The sequence below is a fragment of the Heloderma suspectum genome, chromosome 1 (assembly GCF_057233095.1).
Source record: "Heloderma suspectum isolate Gila_16-S chromosome 1, 16-S_ref, whole genome shotgun sequence".
NCBI lineage: Eukaryota > Metazoa > Chordata > Lepidosauria > Squamata > Helodermatidae > Heloderma > Heloderma suspectum.
This window is the reverse complement of record NC_139458.1, coordinates 68,176,500-68,194,190: the sequence shown is the minus strand read 5'-3', so window position 1 is coordinate 68,194,190 and position 17,691 is coordinate 68,176,500. Positions and strand designations below refer to the sequence as shown.

The following is a 17,691-nucleotide window of genomic DNA, read 5'->3' as shown; positions in this document are numbered from 1 at the left end:
TTTTATTGAACACATTACAAAGCTGTAGTCAAAAAGCCAAATCTAGTGTCCCATGTTCATCTATTACATATCCCTCTCCAAGAGGCAGCAGTAGCTCACAAGCAAGGATGAAAACAGACAGGAGCCACATGTTAGTCACTTAAAAGCTTTCCATGTGACACCTGTAAAGTCACGTTCATAAACAGCTGTCAGCCCCTCCAATACAGTGAGCCAGTATGGCAAAGTGGTTTAGTGTTGGATTAGAACTGGAAAGACCCAGGTTCAAATCCCCATTCAGCCAAGCTCACTGGATGACCATAGACCATTCACTGGCTCTGTTCACAGCAGCAAATTGTGGATTAGCCCACGATTCACTGCAGCATGTGCCGCCAGCATTTTGAATATGCAGCTTCCAACTTTGATGTGTGAACCCAGACACCATGGGTTAATCATAGGATAAACAACCCAGAGTTAACCTAACAAACACTATAGGTTTAAAATGGTGGTGGCATGTGACCCTAGCAAATCGTGGGTTAATTAACCCATGATTTGTTGCTGTTACATACAAACTCGGTCATTCTCTCTCAGTCTAACCAGCTGTAGGGCCCCAGGCCTGAACCAAGCTATTAGTAGTTTTAGAGGGGCTTAGATGCTCTCTGACTTTGGTCAGTTGGCTGCTGTTTTCCCTAACAGGCCTCTTGATTTACCGGGATGAGTCAAAGGTCGACAGCAGCTGCTTCAGCACATTCCATACTAACATGCTAGACAGCGTTATCAGGATGGGCCTGGGAAGTGAAGTTTGTTTGTCTTAAAAGCTGCAGGTGGCTGGGCTGATGAAGTTTCTGGTTGTTTTCCTTCCCTACAAGCACTGCTAGTCTATGATGGGAAAGTGGTAGATGAATGTTAATATTTGCTGCTGTCATGCTGCCTCACTGCTAACATGTATGGTATAAAACCCATTTTACCCCATGGCTCTGGGTTCAGAGAAGCTGTCTGACCCAACCATTGGGTACACCTGTGTGCTGATTGTACTCAATAAAGTATCTCCTTGTAAGTAAACCTGGATCTGATTTATCACTATCTTGGCACCTCTAAATTAAGTGTTCGAAGCCTACTGCAGGGGCAATACACCAGCCTCACAATAATTGTGAGGCTAAAAAGGGGATGAACTGTAGACAGCACTCTTTAAAGCAGGGATGCTGAACCTCAGGCCCGTGAGTCAAATCTGCCATGGCTGGGGACCAAATCCAGCACACTTCTTTCCCCTAGCCCCACCCCTTCCCCCAATCATTTGGTGGTTTCCTGGCTTTTGCACAGTTTCTCACCCCATCATCCTGCCAAATGTAAAAGGCTGAAATGCCTCTCCTAAGGCTTAGTTACTGGAAGCAAGAGCTTTAAGCTAAAATATGCAAGTATGTTTGGCTTCCAGCATTGGAATGTGACCCGAGAGCTTCTCAGAAATGCAATTTGGCCCTCTAGCTGAAAGACCCTGCCAAAGGGGAAAAGTGCGATAGAGATGCAACAACATGTAGAAGTCACCTGCATCTGCCCCCTGTCCCAGAATGATTGCTTGGGGATAACATTGGGTTCCCCAGATGGTTGGAGGCCACAGCTGCCTCATAGCACATTTCTACATGGCTCTGCAAATTGGACAATTTCAGACAATTCACTGAATCCGGGTTTGTAATATGACATTATTCAGAACAAATATGGCAAGAAGCTCTGATTTACTTGCCGAAGAACATAAGAGTAGCAGAGTCCTTAAATTAAAGATGCATTACATGAATAAGTACTTTCAGGACAATTTTGTTGAGTGACCCCAAGGTCATCTATTACAACAAAGGGGGAGGGTTCTGTCCACTTTCTCCACATCATGCATAATTTTATAAAAATTCTATCATGCCCTCCCTTAGTTGTCTTTTTTGCTAAATTAAAAAGCACAAGAGTGTTCACTGTCCTCATAGGAAAGATGCCCCAACTCTTAAGGTTATTTTGGTTAAACCCTTCCACACCTTTTCCAGCTCCACAATAACCTTTTTGCTGTGGGACAACCAGAAGTGAACATAAATCACTCCAAGTGTGACTACACCATCAATCCATATTTATGACATTGTCTCAACTTTCCACTAAAATTAGTGCTCAAGGCGACTTATATCAAGCTGGTGGTTTTCAGTTCCTTTCCTAATAATCTCAAACATGGAATTTGCGTTTTGGTTTGTTTTTTTTTACATAAGATCATAGAGCATACAGACAAATCATACTGAATGAAACACATGATCAGGATAAGTACTTATAATCATCAGGTACAGGTAATCATCAGGTTCCCTATAGCTGTGGGATTCTCTAAAAAAGATGAAGATTAAAAGGACAAAAATCTAAGCCATTACACAGATGAGTAAAAGAATGACCTCAGTAACCAACAATGCTTTTCCAGCTGCCTTTGGGTGGACTTAAAATATTTATCTGAGTGAGCATTTAAAGGCTTCCCTGAAGGAAGAGGCTAGAAATGGAACTTACCAGTAGAGCTGGACTTCTTGCACTGAACGTTTTCATGAAGTTCAAAATTGCTATAAATAAAAGCATAGGAATGTTTATAAACAGGGCTCTGCTAACATTGATAAACAGATCCAAACATCACTATATCAAGCCAGCCCTCCCAATTCTGCACATAGCTAAACTATGAAATTCGCTATCAAAAGATGTAGTGATGGCCACCGATTTAGATAGCTTTAAAAGGGGGTTAGAGATATTCCTGGAGAAGGCTATCAGTTGCTACTAGTCCTGATGGCTGTGCGGTACCTCCAGTACCAAAGGCAGTATGCTGGGGAACATGGATGGGAGGGTGCTGTTGCGCTCATGCCCTGCTTGTGGGTTCCCGGTCGACAGCTCGTTGGCCACTGTGTGAACAGAATGCTGGACTAGATGGACCCTTAGTCTGATCCAGCATGGCTTTTATGTTCTTAACTCTAAAGTCTTTGAGTAAATAAAGGGTTTTTTTTTCATTCAAGTGGCCTGTTTTTTCAGCAAAGCAATCAGCAATATTGTTTTAAAAAGCATCTTTTCCCGAAAGCCAACTCCCACACCTTTTCAAGGAAAAACAGTCTGAAAGAGATCTTTCAGCCAACACTTCAGTATCCTTCAGAGCGTGTTGTCTTTTGTTTGCAAGAGACTTCAGATCCTCGTCCACATCAGAAGTCACAGCTGCAGGCTCCTGCTCCACTACTTGCTGTGATAACTGAGATAACAAGAATACTAATCACAATTACACTTCAAATGCCATTCCATATGCATTAGAAGGTCCTTCCTTACTACACAGGCATTTATACAATTAAGTTTACAGCAAGCAAATAACCTACCTGAAGCCAAGGTGGGATATTACCTCTGCATATGATCTTTGCTCATCATTTCCTTGCCGCCCCCTCATCACCTTTTCCATCTCCTCAATCTTTCTTTGTAATTCAGCTTTCTTCTGTGCCATGGTCCATAGTTCTTCTATATAAAAGAGAATAAGGCACCATATATTTTTCACAGAAGTCAAATACAATCCCAAGTCACCCCCCCCCAGGGAGGGGAGAAAAGGGGGACTGCATATTATCAGAAACACAAGGCTCTGTGCCAAAAAGGTAGCCCCATATCATGTCTGCCCCTCCCCCAGCAAGGAACAGTTAAATTTACTCAGCATTATGACACACTAATTTTAACTACATCTTATGGAGAACTCATCATGAGGCTGCCATTTTCAGTTCCACTCTGAAACAAAACCAGAACTAATGATTGTTAGAATGATTCTAAATGTAACAGTTGTTGTTGATGTGTCAAATGAACCAATAGGCATTTGCATTCCAGAAGAATATTCTCGATTAAAGGGTGGGGGTTGGAAGACACACCACCCGCTATGTTCTTCCTTGAATATTCAGTTCTTTCCACCTTCCAACTCCTCAAAGCATAGCAAGACAAACCATGCTACTTATGCACAATGGCATACTAACAAATAAAAGCCTCTATAGGAAGATAATTCTTTGAAGAGATGTGCTATTTTGTGATGAAAGCATGGACTTTGCTTGACTTACAGCATAATCCAAAAGTCCTTTTCATGCTATTTCTTTTTAAATCCATAAGGCATTTCCTATGGTAGCCTTTGTAAGTTGTGAATGCATTCTCTCCTAACACTCTTCTAATACTGACTGACACTAAGCAATACAGGCGAAATTTTCTATTTTTGCCTAACCATTTCCAACAGATACCTTCCCTTCTCTTTTTTGCTTTCTTTCTGTAGATTTCAGCTCTGATTTCCTCCAAGGAAAACTCCTCCACTCCAGCATACACTTTCTCTTTGCAGTACATTGGCTGTTCTTTCTTTTCCTGCCCGTCTTGCTGATGGCTTTGCACACGATGTAGCGGATCCTCCTCTTTCCCAGGCTTTCGAGCACTTAACACACAGTTTATGCTAGGCTCTATTTTACAAGGAGTCCTGAGGAAACAAACATGGAGCAAGAGTGAGGATGGGACAAAGTACAGGTGATCAAATTATTAAGAATGCCCACCGACCATCAGAAAAAGGTATAGCATTCTTTTAAAATATGCAGCAGAACAAATAAACTCAAATCCCCAAATTAAATGCAATTCTCTTACATAATGCTGAAAAACCACGAAGAAAATCACACAGAAAGTTGTATATGTAAGCAACAGGCAGAGCAAGGGGGGGCAGAGCAAGGACTCTGCCCCTTCCAAAACTTTGCCAGCTCATGCTAGACAGGGTGGGTAATTTGGGGGGGGGGGGAGGTCCACTGGCTGGTTTTTAAAAGCTTATACTTCTTACTGGTTCCAATGGGAGGGAAAATATCTACACTAATCTGAGGCCAATGTAGGCAAGGGACCAGATCCTGGGCCTCTTAAGGGAATTATGCACCCTGGATCATCCTGTTTCAGGACCTACTACCAGCACTGGAGATAGATTTGCACCCACAACACTTCATGTGGGTGTACTGGGGGCCACTGCAGCAGATGTGCCCCAACTCACCACAGGGGTACTTCTGTCCCATCCTAACCCCCTCGAACAGCCATCCAAAGGGGTTTATTTATTTATTTTATTTATTTATTTCATTCTATACCGCCCAACAGCCGAAGCTCTCTGGGCGGTTCACAAAAATTAAAACCAAACAACACACAATAAAACAATTTAAAATATATAGAACATTAAAACCACAATATAACAATACAACCACAATAAAACCTAGCAGCAGTACAGGAGTTTAAAATACAGAGTTTAAAATACAGATACAGGGTTAGGATTGGCCTGTAAGAAAGCCAAGTTAGAGCTTTTGTTTTTGATATAAAGATACCATCCCCAATATTGGCCAGTAAAATACTTTAGATCGCTCAACCTATTTTATATTTTGGCAACAGCTGCAGGCCAATGTTCACTGGGGTCTAAATTTCAGTATTTAAAACTGCCGATTTTGTTACTAACAAGCAAGGAGGAAAACACAAAAACATTGGGAAAGTATTCATAGAGCATCTATCATAAAACCTGTTAATGAAACTAGGAAGTCATTCCAGACAAGGGCTGCTTTGTCAGGCAAGCAATGGGTAAAAACACAAAAGCAATAGCAAAACAACCCCAAGTAATCAAAAAGAGCATTAATATAGGGGGGGAAAGCTATTACTGTAGCAAAATCCTCAACTGTACAGTAGTCATGTCTATTGTAGCACTATCTGTTCTGAGAACAAGTTGTTTCTTAAATACATAGGCATCCAACTGTTTTTTTCCAAAAGTAGTGCTACCGAAAGACATGGAAAAAACGCCACATATAGCCCTACGTGTGCTGAAAGATACAGCTCCAGTATCTGAATTTTCAGTTTAGGTAAGAGTCAATAACTGAAGCAAATCTTTCACTTTTGATGTTCTATTCCCAACTATTTCTGGGCAAATTATGTTAACTGGATATTTGTGTCACTCTTGCAGACTGGAGAGGAAAAGACCCTTAATAGCAACAAACTCTAACATTTCTTCTTAGGCCCTTGGGATTTTAAGTTATTACTCAAAGATAAAAAAAACTTTTTTTTCAAGCAAGGTAATAGTTTTCCATAGGGATTAGGTTTATCTTAATCTGTTGAACCCCCTTCATGGATCACTGCCTTGTTGTGGCGAAGGGGCTTGCATAACTCAGTGAAGCCATAAGCTATGCCGGGCAGGGCCACCCAAGACGGACAGGTCATGGCAGAGAGTTCTGACAAAATGTGGTCCACTGGAGAAGGAAATGGCAACCCACTCCAGTAGTCTTGCCAAGAAAACCCCATGGAACGTATCACAAGGCTAAAAGATATGACGCCGGAAGATGAGACCCTCAGGTCGGAAGGTGTCCAATATACTACTGGGGAAGAGCAGAGGGTATTTCCAAGTAGTGCCAGAAAGAGTGAAGCGGCTGAGCCAAAGCTGAAAGGACACTCAGCTGTGGGTGTGTCTGGTGGTGAAAAGAAAATCCGATGCTGTAAAGAACAATATTGTTTAGGAACCTGGAATGTCAGATCAATGAATCAAGGTAAGCTGGAGGTGGTCAAACATGAGATGGCAAGATTGAACATCGACATCTTGGGAATCAGCGAACTAAAATGGACAGGAATGGGTGAATTTAATTCAGGTGACCATCATATCTACTACTGTGGGCAAGAATCCCTTCGAAGAAATGGAGTAGCACTCATAGTCAACAAAAGGGTGGGAAAAGCAGTACTGGGGTACAATCTCAAAAACGACAGAATGATCTCAGTATGAATCCAAGGCAAACCATTCAACATCACAGTAATTCAAGTCTATGCCCCAACCACTGAGGCCGAAGAAGCTGAGGTTGATCGGTTCTATGAAGACCTACAACACCTTCTCGAGCTAACACCAAAAAAAGATGTCCTTTTCATCATAGGGGATTGGAATGCTAAAGCAGGAAGTCAAGAAATCACCGGGGTAACAGGCAAGCATGGCCTTGGTGTACAAAATGAAGCAGGACAAAGGCTAATAGAGTTTTGTCAAGAGAACACGCTGATCATAGCAAGCACTCTTTTCCAACAGTACAAGAGGCGACTCTGCACATGGACATCACCAGATGGTCAATATCGAAATCAGATTGATTATGTCCTTTGCAGCCAAAGATGGAGAAGCTCTATACAGTCAGTAAAAACAAGACCTGGAGCTGACTGTGGCTCAGATCATGAGCTTCTTGTTGCAAAATTTTGGCTTAAATTGAAGAACGTAGGGGAAACCACTAAACCATTCAGGTATGACCTAAATCATATCCCTTATGAATATACAGTAGAGATGAGGAATAGATTTAAGGGATTAGACCTGATAGACAGAGTGCCTGAGGAACTATGGACGGACGCCCGTAACATTGTTCAGGAGGCAGCAACTCAATCCATCCCAAAGAAAAAGAAATGCAAGAAAGCCAAGTGGCTGTCTGATGAGGCTTTACAAGTAGCTCACGAAAGAAGGGAAGCGAAAAGCAAGGGAGAAAGGGGAAGATATATCCAACTGAATGCAGAGTTCCAGAGAATAGCAAGGAGAGACAAGAAGGCCTTCTTAAATGAACAATGCAAAGAAATTGAGGAAAACAACAGAATGGGAAAGACTAGAGATCGCTTCAAGAAAATTGGAGATCTCAAGGGAACATTTTGTGCAAAGACGGGCATGATAAAGGACAAAGAAGGCAGGGACCTAACAGAAGCAGATGAGATTAAGAAGAGGTGGAAAGAATACACAGAAGAACTATACAGGAAAGATCTGAATGTCCCTGATAGCCATGATAGTGCGGTCACTGAACTTGAGCCGGACATCCTAGAGCAGAGCTTGCCAAAATTTTCATGTTGGTGACACACTTTTTAGACGTGCATAATTTCGTGACACAGTAATTCAGTTTTACTAGCAAACCGGAGGTTAAACTAACTCGTTATAAGAGATACGGACACATACATAAATGGTAATAACGAAATGTATGGGGATAGAGCATATCTCATGAAAACCTTTCATTTATATTTTTAAAAATATATGATTTGTAAGATAATAACATACATTGTTGTCATTTATGAGTAATAGTATGTAAATATGTGCAAGAAAATGTGAAAAATAAACAAAATTAACTAAAGTATTTACAATACATATTAGGACACATAGGTCCAGGTAGGAGCTCAGCTGCAAAAACACATGAAGGAGAGAAGCAAAAGTCCAACAAAAATGGTGTAAATATATATGTCTCACTACAAGGCTATATTGCTGTAAATATTTGCAATGCCTATGTCTAGAGTCCACTTCCAGCACTCTCCGGTGGTACACTGCCGGTGGGTGGTTAATCCACAATTACAGCAGAGTAAAAATAAAAATAAATGGCAGAAATCAAATTATAAGTGCCATATGGTGGGTGGCTTGCTGTTTGCCACATTGGGTTTGGGAGGGTGGCCTCCCTTCAGTCAGCAGCAGGTGGGTTGACTGGGTGAGAGCCTGCAGCTGCGCTCGCCCAGGTGATTGGGAGCATGCTGATTCTGAGGCTTCTGGCCTCCACTGAGCTCTGTTCCAACTGGCCAAGACGGCGGACGGCCCACTTGGTGCAGTCCCAGTCCTACTCTGGCCTGGCTGTGCAGGAGCGCGAAGTCCGCGCTCGAAATCTCGCAGGGCTGGTGGCCGCTGCCACTTCTCCGCGCCAGCGCCGGCCAAGCTCCGCTCCCAGGGCGGCACCTCCCCTCCCCTCTCTTCGCCCCGCGCCTCTACCTCACTGTACTGCTCGAACACCGCCAATCACATGCGTCCTACGTCAAGACGCCACATGTTCCTAGAGCAGCTAATGTTAAAGCAGCTAAGCCTTAGCTGCTTTAACATTAGCTGCTTTAGGAAGTTCCGGGGGAAGGGCCAAGGGAAGCAAACGCGAGTAAGGGAGCTCTGAGGTGCCCTTCTGCACAATTTTCTGCATTTCGCGCGACACACCTACACACTGCTGCCGACACACTAATGTGTCGCGGCACACAGTTTGGAAAGCTTTGCCCTAGAGAGTGAAGTCAAGTGGGCCTTAGGAAGCATTACTAACAACAAAGCTAGCGGAGATGACAGTATTCCAGCTGAGCTATTTAAGATCCTAAAAGATGATGCTGTTAAAGTGCTGCACTCAATATGCCAACAAATTTGGAACACTCAACAGTGGCCACAAGACTGGAAAAGGTCAGTTTATATTCCAATTCCAAAGAAGGGCAATGCCAAAGAGTGTTCAAACTACCGTACAATTGCGCTCATTTCACATGCCAGCAAGGTTATGCTCAAAATCCTACAAGCTAGGCTTCAGCAGTATGTGAACCGAGAACTACCGGAAGTACAAGCTGGGTTTCGAAGAGGCAGAGGAACTAGAGATCAAATCGCCAACTTTGGCTGGATCATGGAGAAAGCAAGAGAATTCCAGAAAAACGTCCATTTCTGCTTCATTGACTATGCTAAAGCGTTTGATTGTGTGGATCACAACAAACTCTGGCAAATTCTGAAAGAGATGGGAGTACCAGACCACCTTACCTGTCTCCTGAGAAACTGGTACGAGAATCAAGAAGCAACAGTAAGAACCAGACATGGAACAACCAATTGGTTCAAAATTGGGAAAGGAGTACGACAAGGCTGCATATTGTCGCCCTGCTTATTTAACTTATATGCAGAGTACATCATGAGAAACGCCGAGTTGGGTGAATCACAGGTCGTAATTAAGATTGCCGGGAGAATTATCAACAACCTCAGATACGCAGATGATACCATCCTAATGGCAGAAAGTGAAGAGGATCTGAGAGTGCAAAAGCTGGTTTGAAACTCAACATTAAAAAAACTAAGGTCATGGCATCTGGCCCCATCACTTCCTGGCATATAGAAGGGGAAGAAATGGAAGCAGTGACAGATTTTACTTTCTTGGGCTCCAAGATCACCGCAGACGGTGACTGTAGCCATGAAATTAAATGACGCTGGCTCCTTGGGAGGAAAGACCCTGATGCTGGGAAGGATTGAAGGCAAAAGGAGAAGGGGACGGCAGAGGATGAGATGGCAATGATTCATTGCATCATTGATGCAATGAATATGAACTTGAGCACACTCCGGGAGAGAGAGGAGGACTGGAAGGCCTGGCATGCTATGGTCCATGGGGTCACGAAGAGTTGGACACGACTTAACAACTGAACAACAATCTGTTGAACAAAACCTCAGTGAAGTAGTAAGAGGTGCCACAGCCACTTTATACAGAGAAAGCAAAACCTGGATGCCTATTGCCGTAGCACTTTTGATTGTCCTTTTTCCTTTCCTTGCCCACTTATTTAATAGACAAAGGCAGAAACAACTTACATGGCTTGCTGCTGTGCAGACTCTTCAACATATGGGGTAAAGCTGGGGGCCACAGCAAGAGCCACAGAACCAGAATCCACATTGGTCCGAGGACGCTGAAGGAAAAGAAAATCAGCATCAGTATCTTTACATATTATACCTGCCTGTGGTATTTGGCCTTTGGCTGCTTCCATCAGGCGGCCCCTTAGATAAAATCCCTTTATGTTCACCGCACCAACCTTGCTAATCCTTGTGTTCTTTCAAGTAGCTAAATGCAAAACATGAGTAGCAACTCATTGTTGCAAGGAGCTGAAATTTCTACATCTGTTAATTATAGCTAGGTAAGTCAAATTTAAATAAAATATAGCCTTTCCAGGGCCAGTGTAGAAACAGCTACGTGGAAGTTCAGGTCATGACTTCTCAGTTGTTCTGCCTTAAACTGCAAGCTAGAACATGTTTTCCCTTCCACAAAACAAATCCTTTATGCAAAACACAGAGCACCATTCTTGAATGACAATGTACTTTGGAAAGAGTTTAGATATCCTGTATCTAAGGCCTGAGGAGTGGACAGCCAGGTACCACAGACTTTCCAGCAGCCCAAGAGCTGCTCTACCCCCCAGAATAAAAGCAGTTTTGAAGCGAACTGGTCTGGCCGCTAGGTAGCTCACTTCCAGTTTGAGTATGTGAACAGGTACTATTTTCCTTGGTGGCCATTGTGGAACCTTGAAAGAGCAACAACAGTTAGCGTTTAAGGCCTGGATCAAAAGAGAGAAAGGTGTGGATAAGTGGGGTAAGAATGGTGTGAGGGAGTGGAGTAGCCATGCCCACTGCTGGCATGCAGCCCCTGGGAGGTTTCCCAGGTGGCAATCTGGCCTTTGGGCCAAAAATGTATCAATGCTAGTTACGCAAGCACCAAGGAAGGTACAGGGGACTTCCATTATCTGAACATTAAACATGTTAGCCAGTTGTTCTTGCAGTACTATTGCATGCAGCAATTTGAATGTCAAGTCATTAAACCAGAAAATGTTTAAAACCAGATTAAGCACCTTGAAATTCTGCAATGTTGGACAAATAGTCATGGGGAGAGATTTAATTTTGATTCAGCCTAACAAAAATAATGCTATGAGGACATGAACTCCTCACCCCCATAGCAAGTCTTTTTTTTTTTTTTTTTAATGCATGAAGATCCTCCTACACCGGCACTACATACGTTCCAAATGCAGTGCGATTTGCCATTTCTCCTTACCCTGCCCATGGTCCAAGGTCCTGCCTTTAATTCATTCTCCTTAGCCTTTACTGTTGGAGGTGCAACCCATGGTTGTGGTACAAGTGCTGGAAGCTCAGGTCTAGAAGCCACAACTTTGTTTTCATCAAAGACAGCAAAGGCTGGGTGATTTGATGTCTGATGAGATGATGGATTCTGGAGTCTCTGCCCTTGGCTTGGGCCTAGAAGAACATATCATCACAAAGTTAAGCATCCACCGTTCACATACGAGACTAATCAGGGTTCAAACATAGCCAAACTCAACTTACACTTCACAGCATTTCCCACACGGCTAACTGGGGCTTTCATCGCTTTCTTTCCTCTCCCTTTCAGTTCTGCCAGTGTGGTTCTTTGGGGTTCAGAAGCAAGACTGCCAAACTGCTCTTCCACATCACCATCGTCCTGTAGATCTTCCAGGGCCTGCCGAGACACACGGGCCTGGAACTCCCTAAACATAGCAAGACCTCCACTGTATATGGCTTTTTGCATTTTCCACAGACCACACAGTTTGGATCTAGCGAGGTTTTGTGTAAGTGAAAGTGTTTTTCCCTTGTACAAGGCACCCCCACAGAATTTCTCAAATTTCCGCTTCTTGCTGCAACACCCGCCCCCCATGCCCCCTTCCCACACTGTTTCAGGTGGTCCATTAATACACAGGAACAGCTTTTGCGGGGAGGGCAGGGGGCTGTAATGGGAGGAGAGGAGCCAGAAAAGCCCTATTAAATTAGCAGAGTTCCTCTCAACATTCCTGAATCCAACCCATTATCCCTCTTACAGTAAGCTACCTGTGGTGGGACAGAAGTTTATCCAAAGGTTCAGCTTTGCACATAAGCCCATCCTGGAAGATCAAGTCAGCTTTCTTATAATTTCCTCTTGACTCAAGTTCCTCTGCCCAGGTGATGTAGAGTTGTGCCAGTGATGTGCCTATTGCCTGGCTGTGCAGATAGCTGTATAGGTCCAGAGGTTCACTACAACAGTTCCCCTGAAAAATACGAAAGAAGATTTTGTCATGTCAAAAAGGAAAGTAGCGCATGTTCTTCTAAGGGGCAGCTCGTGTGAGGCCCCCATAGATCTTTTCTGGAACAAGGTAGTATCACAAGCATCTCTGCTTTCGTTGTATACAAAATATACATATTTCTAGCTCTCATGGGCCCAGAGATAAGTTTCAATGTGGATGGATAAAGTGTTCAATAAGCTAGCTGTTCATTCCTGCTCAGTGATGAGCATATTCCACAGTCCTATCTAACCTGTGCCCAAAAACAAGTATTCCCTCATCAAAATGTGAGAAACAGCTTTCAGTTTAATCCAACTAGCTTATAGTCAATTTTTCTTGCTTGGATTCTGTGCAAATTAACAGTAGCATTACAGGCTATTTGCCCACCCTCCTTTGTTCTCTCAGCTTCCTGGAAGATTATAAGGATTGAAATAGATGAACAAATGGGTTATGCCACCATGTGCATGCACAGAATCCATTTTACCACTTAAAAAAAATATATCTAGCAGAGCATAAGTCTTCAGTTCTTGAAAAGCCTCTCCCTCACAACCAGGCTTACTCTCTCTAACCCTACTCTAAATGCCTGCCTTGGAATGCTCCTGCCCATCATATGAAGCTCTACACCAACATTCCAAAAGGGCAAGGGCATTACACCTACTTCCTCTCCATCATAGTCGGTACTGAATGCTGCCTGGATAACATGCTGTGCATGTTCCAACAGTATTATCTCTACCTGAAAAGACATTCTGCAAAACTGAAAAGGCTTTGCAGAGCTCAGAGATACAATCATTTTAACGCAGGGTTAAAGAAATTGCAACAACACTGTTAACTGTGGTACGGGCATCATGCAGCCTCCAAAGCACATTTACCTTATGGCCCCCAGGCAGCATCAGGGGCGGGAGGGGGCAGGATTGGATAGTTATCATTTCAGGATCCAAGGTCTGACTCAGCACTCTGACTTCGGACCCAGGTGTCTGAGCTTCCCATCCCCTCCCCTCCCCCTCACAGCCATGCAGAGAGAACCGCACTGGCGACCTTGGAGGGGGCGTTCCCATGGGCAGAGAGCAGACAGGGGGGGGGCAGCTTATGAGAAATCCTCCAGCCTCTGCAGCCTCCTTCCCTCCCCCTCCCTGACACCTCTGGTAGGCAGGCAAAAAAGCTCATCTAGCTGAAATGCAGAGTGGGAGGACCATGGAGGCAAAGATCACCTCCACTGCTCCTCACGCTCTGCACTGGATGGCCATAAGCCTCCAAGGATTGCGCCCTTAGGCACTATATATAAGGGAAACAAAAGCTAAATCTGTCGCCCAATTAAAAAAATCTTAGTCTTTAGGAAGAATACTTTTTAGTTTTTAGATAATTTGCACATGTCCTATAACAGGCCTTCCCTCCTGTGTGAGAAAAAGAGGGATGCTTCTTGAGATAGTGCTTGGAATCTGCAACATTTAAAATATAATTACTCCTATTATCAATAATAAAATTACACACACACACACACACACACACACACACAGACAACTGTGTGATTCATTAGGGCTTTTGCATTGGCATGAGATTTTTTTTCTAACCAGTTTATCAGTGAAACGTTGCACTTGGTTTCATTATTCTTCAACAGTTTTTAAACCCATGCCAAAGGCCTCTCAAGTATTTTTGTATTTATAGCTAAGGGTTATATTTTTGAAGAATATTGCAGCAGCACATGTTGAACTGTCTTTTGACACCAGTCATGTTTGATATGCAAGTTGTTACTTAACATGTAGTCTGCCTCACAGGGCTGTCATTGGCAGATCTGATGTGCAAGAGTTTAATATTTAATAGTTAGATACAGCACAGAGACAAATCCTCTTAGAAGTAAATTCATTCTAAAAACTAGGTGCCAATCAATGATCTTAATACATTTTATCTATCTATTCCAAAAATGAAATAAGTCTAAATGCCCGATACAGCGGGTGATCCAAGGGGACAAAGAATCACCTCTGAAGGGTAAAGATTAGTTTTTATTCCTATATGTGACATTTTTGCAGTGATTTTTGTCCAGAATGAGCTATGAGCAGAAACTGCTGAAGAGGTATTTATTTATTTATTTATTGCATTTATACTCCGCCTTTTTTCCTTTTGCAAGGAACCCAAGGCGGCTTACATTATCCTCCTCCTCTCCATTTTATCCTCACAACAACAACCCTGTGAGGTGGGTTGGGCTGAGAGTCTGTGACTGTGACAAAGTCACCCAGTGAGCTTCCATGGCAGAGTGGGGACTAGAACCGGGATCTCCCAGCTCCTAGTCCAACACTCTTGCCACTACACCACACTGGCTCTATCTCCACACCACCAGTTTGCACTGTATTATCCCTCCATGATCACTTAAGTATGGACAATTCACATGGACAAAGTTTGGAGGAAAAATGCAGGTGTGAATTGCCCCTGAGAAAACTCATGATGAAGTACAGTAAACGCTATAATGTTGATGCTCACAGCATAAGGCAACCTATTATACCCTTTCTGAACAAAGCTTAAAGCTGAATGAGCTGGAATACAAAAGACTTAAGAAAATACTCACAAACTTAAGCCAGAGGCTGAGGTAGCGGGGATCTTGATAATACCTCTGCTGCTCATTCAGTGCTTTAACAGCTCTCTCCAACACAGCAGAGAGGTTGCTCTCTTTACCGCCTTGAGGAAAAGTCTGCTCTGTCCATTTAATATACCTAGAAATATCAAAATTACTATAAGCACAAGAAAAAAAACCTAGATTTGAGACTGAGAATTACTCATGTTCTCATTCACAAGAGTAAAGCTTACCTGTCCCAGACATCCAGTGGATCATCTCCACCGTAAAAGCGAATTTCAGATTCAAAGTCCCTGAAATTAAATTATTTTTAGATGTTATTTGTAATTCACCATCAGTGATTTTTCAGTTTAGAGAACAGAGAATATATGGAGTATACAATCGGCAACACACTACATTTTAGAAAATTCCTTTTGCAAGGATAATAGGATTCCATGTTTTTAATAATTGCTACCCTATACTATAGAATATTTTGAAGAGGAGGAAACATCATTTCGGGTGGCTGATACAGAATTAGGCAGAGGTATTCATTCCATTTCAAGATACTGTTCCTCCTCCTCTCTTTCTGTGTTTGAGTGAGACTCATCACACATGGCTCAGTGGTAGGGCACATACTTGGTGTGCAGAAGATTCCAAGTTCAATCTTCAGTTAAAAGGTCTCAAACAGCAGGAAAGAACTCTCTATCCAAGACCTCGGAAAGCTTCTGCCAGTTGGAGACCACTGGTCTGTCAAGCCCAGTACTGGCTGAATATGACAGCTCCTTATGGTCATGGGGATGCACTTATATACATATTATTAAATGTCACCACATCTTTTTAAATAGCTCTTGAATTTCAATGTGTACCTCTTATCTCCAGAAGAAAACTCAGGTAACCACTTGTTTTCTCAGGGCATTTCTCTATGGCTAACTGAACTACTACAGATGTACCCGCAACAAATATGAAGCATAATACTATGTATATATTTAAATACCTGTGCAAAAAGACCAGGAATGACTTGCCAGGTCAGACTTCCCAGACATGTGTCCACAGATGCTTAAGTATGCATGTCTATCATTCACACCTCATCTTCACATGTCATCTTTGCACATCAATAAACTTGCAGTAATTGTATATGTGTAAAGCCTGGAGCCCCCATGCACTTTCATTTAAAGCAAGGACCATATGAGATGTATACAAAGATGAGCCATATCATACCTACCGCTTTTGCTGCTGAATGGCTGTGTGGATGGAAACATCCTGCTGAGCCAAAGCTTCCTGCAGTGTAGCCATCACTCGTCCTTGCCTTAGGGGCTGCACGTTCTCCTTGCTCAGCTCCCACTCATTCCCATCCGAAGACATGGCCATCAGTCTTTGAAGCTATTCTGCAGCACACAGGCAGCAACACGTGGCTGTGTCAGTCCAGGACTGTGAACACTAGAGAAGAGATTAAGGACGCAATCCTATGCATGTTTAGACAGAAAAAAGTCCTGCAACTCCCAGCATGCCCCAGCCAGCATGACTGGGTAGGGATTGCTGGGAAATGTAGGACTTTTTTTCTGTCTAAACATGCACAGGATTGCACCTTAAGACAATTATGGCTGTTACCTGTGTGGAATGAAGGCAGGCATTCAGAACAACCTGTCTGTTGGTCTATGGCCAACACAAATTGGTAGCCCTAGAGATCCTGGCAGCATTTTCACACAGTTATTCTGCCTTAACAAACACTCCATGGGGCTTTAATACCTGTTTCAATGTCACAATTACAAAAGGGTTCAAGTGTGGTATGGGGAGAGGGTATGTTCGCCTTATTCTTTTAAGAAAAAAAACCCCAACAGGCCCTACTCCTGACCCGTTTGTTCATGTGAATTGTTATTACAGCAGAGATTTCAGTGTTTTTTTCAAACCTCACAAGCCCAACAGCCGCTGACTTCTGAACTAAAGCAATCGGAAGCCAGGATTTCCTCCTAGAAAACAAATGGGGGGGGGAGCAGGACGCGTTTTGCTTCCCTCCCCCATGAAAGAGCCCCTACAGCTAAAGGAGAGCACTCACCCCGCCCCCCGGAGCCTGTCGCGGCCCAGGAAAACGGAGTCGTCGTGTCCTCCTGGCGCCCCTGGGCCACTCACCGTGCCGGGAGGCGGTTGACCGAAGCCCAACCCAAAGCTCGCCGGCCTCCTCAATGAGTCTCCCCTCTGTCCATGTTCAAACTTTAACCGCCACCAGCCCCCGACGGCTCGTTCGGCCTGATTGGCCGCCTCCGATTGGATGGTAGGAAATGCAAAGCATGACGGGCCGCCTGAGTATGATGGGAACAGTAGTTTTTCTGGCTGCTGCGTGTGGCGTGAACACAGCTGTATATAAGTGGAACGGCGCTCACTTTACTTGCGTAATGCGATGCATGTTTACTCAGAGGGAGGCCCTACTGTGTTCACTGGGGCTTACTCCCAGGAAGGCGTGCATAGGATTGCAGTCTTGCAGCATGCTGCCTGGGGCATGCTAGGGGTTGTGGGGCTTTTGTTGTCTAAACATGCCTAGGATTGCACATTAATTAACTTAAGCAGCAGCTCTCCACCTGAGATTGTGCTGT

The 17,691-nt window shown here is 43.5% G+C and overlaps 1 protein-coding gene across 7 annotated transcripts in view; it reads right to left on the bottom strand.

The window, feature by feature from the left end:
• The window catches only part of BUB1B (BUB1 mitotic checkpoint serine/threonine kinase B), a 42,491-nt gene extending 25,159 nt beyond the window's left edge, over nucleotides 1–17,332 (bottom strand). For 2 of the 7 annotated variants that reach the window (XM_084845136.1, XM_084845170.1), the window contains exons 1-12: nucleotides 17,231–17,332; nucleotides 16,326–16,540; nucleotides 15,358–15,417; nucleotides 15,119–15,263; nucleotides 12,353–12,549; nucleotides 11,837–12,015; nucleotides 11,550–11,749; nucleotides 10,325–10,419; nucleotides 4,224–4,450; nucleotides 3,359–3,471; nucleotides 3,063–3,214; nucleotides 2,497–2,546 (exon numbers count right to left, since the gene is read on the bottom strand). In XM_084845136.1, the coding sequence (XP_084701262.1) occupies nucleotides 2,497–2,546; nucleotides 3,063–3,214; nucleotides 3,359–3,471; nucleotides 4,224–4,450; nucleotides 10,325–10,419; nucleotides 11,550–11,749; nucleotides 11,837–12,015; nucleotides 12,353–12,549; nucleotides 15,119–15,263; nucleotides 15,358–15,417; nucleotides 16,326–16,471 (1,564 nt within the window). In that variant the 5' untranslated portion in view covers nucleotides 16,472–16,540; nucleotides 17,231–17,332. Of the gene's footprint in view, nucleotides 1–2,496; nucleotides 2,547–3,062; nucleotides 3,215–3,335; nucleotides 3,472–4,223; nucleotides 4,451–10,324; nucleotides 10,420–11,549; nucleotides 11,750–11,836; nucleotides 12,016–12,352; nucleotides 12,550–15,118; nucleotides 15,264–15,357; nucleotides 15,418–16,325; nucleotides 16,541–17,156 lie in introns of all 7 variants that reach the window. The other 5 variants (XM_084845128.1, XM_084845160.1, XM_084845152.1 and 2 more) reach the window with 4 other exon arrangements.
• Nucleotides 17,333–17,691: the final 359 nt, after the last annotated feature.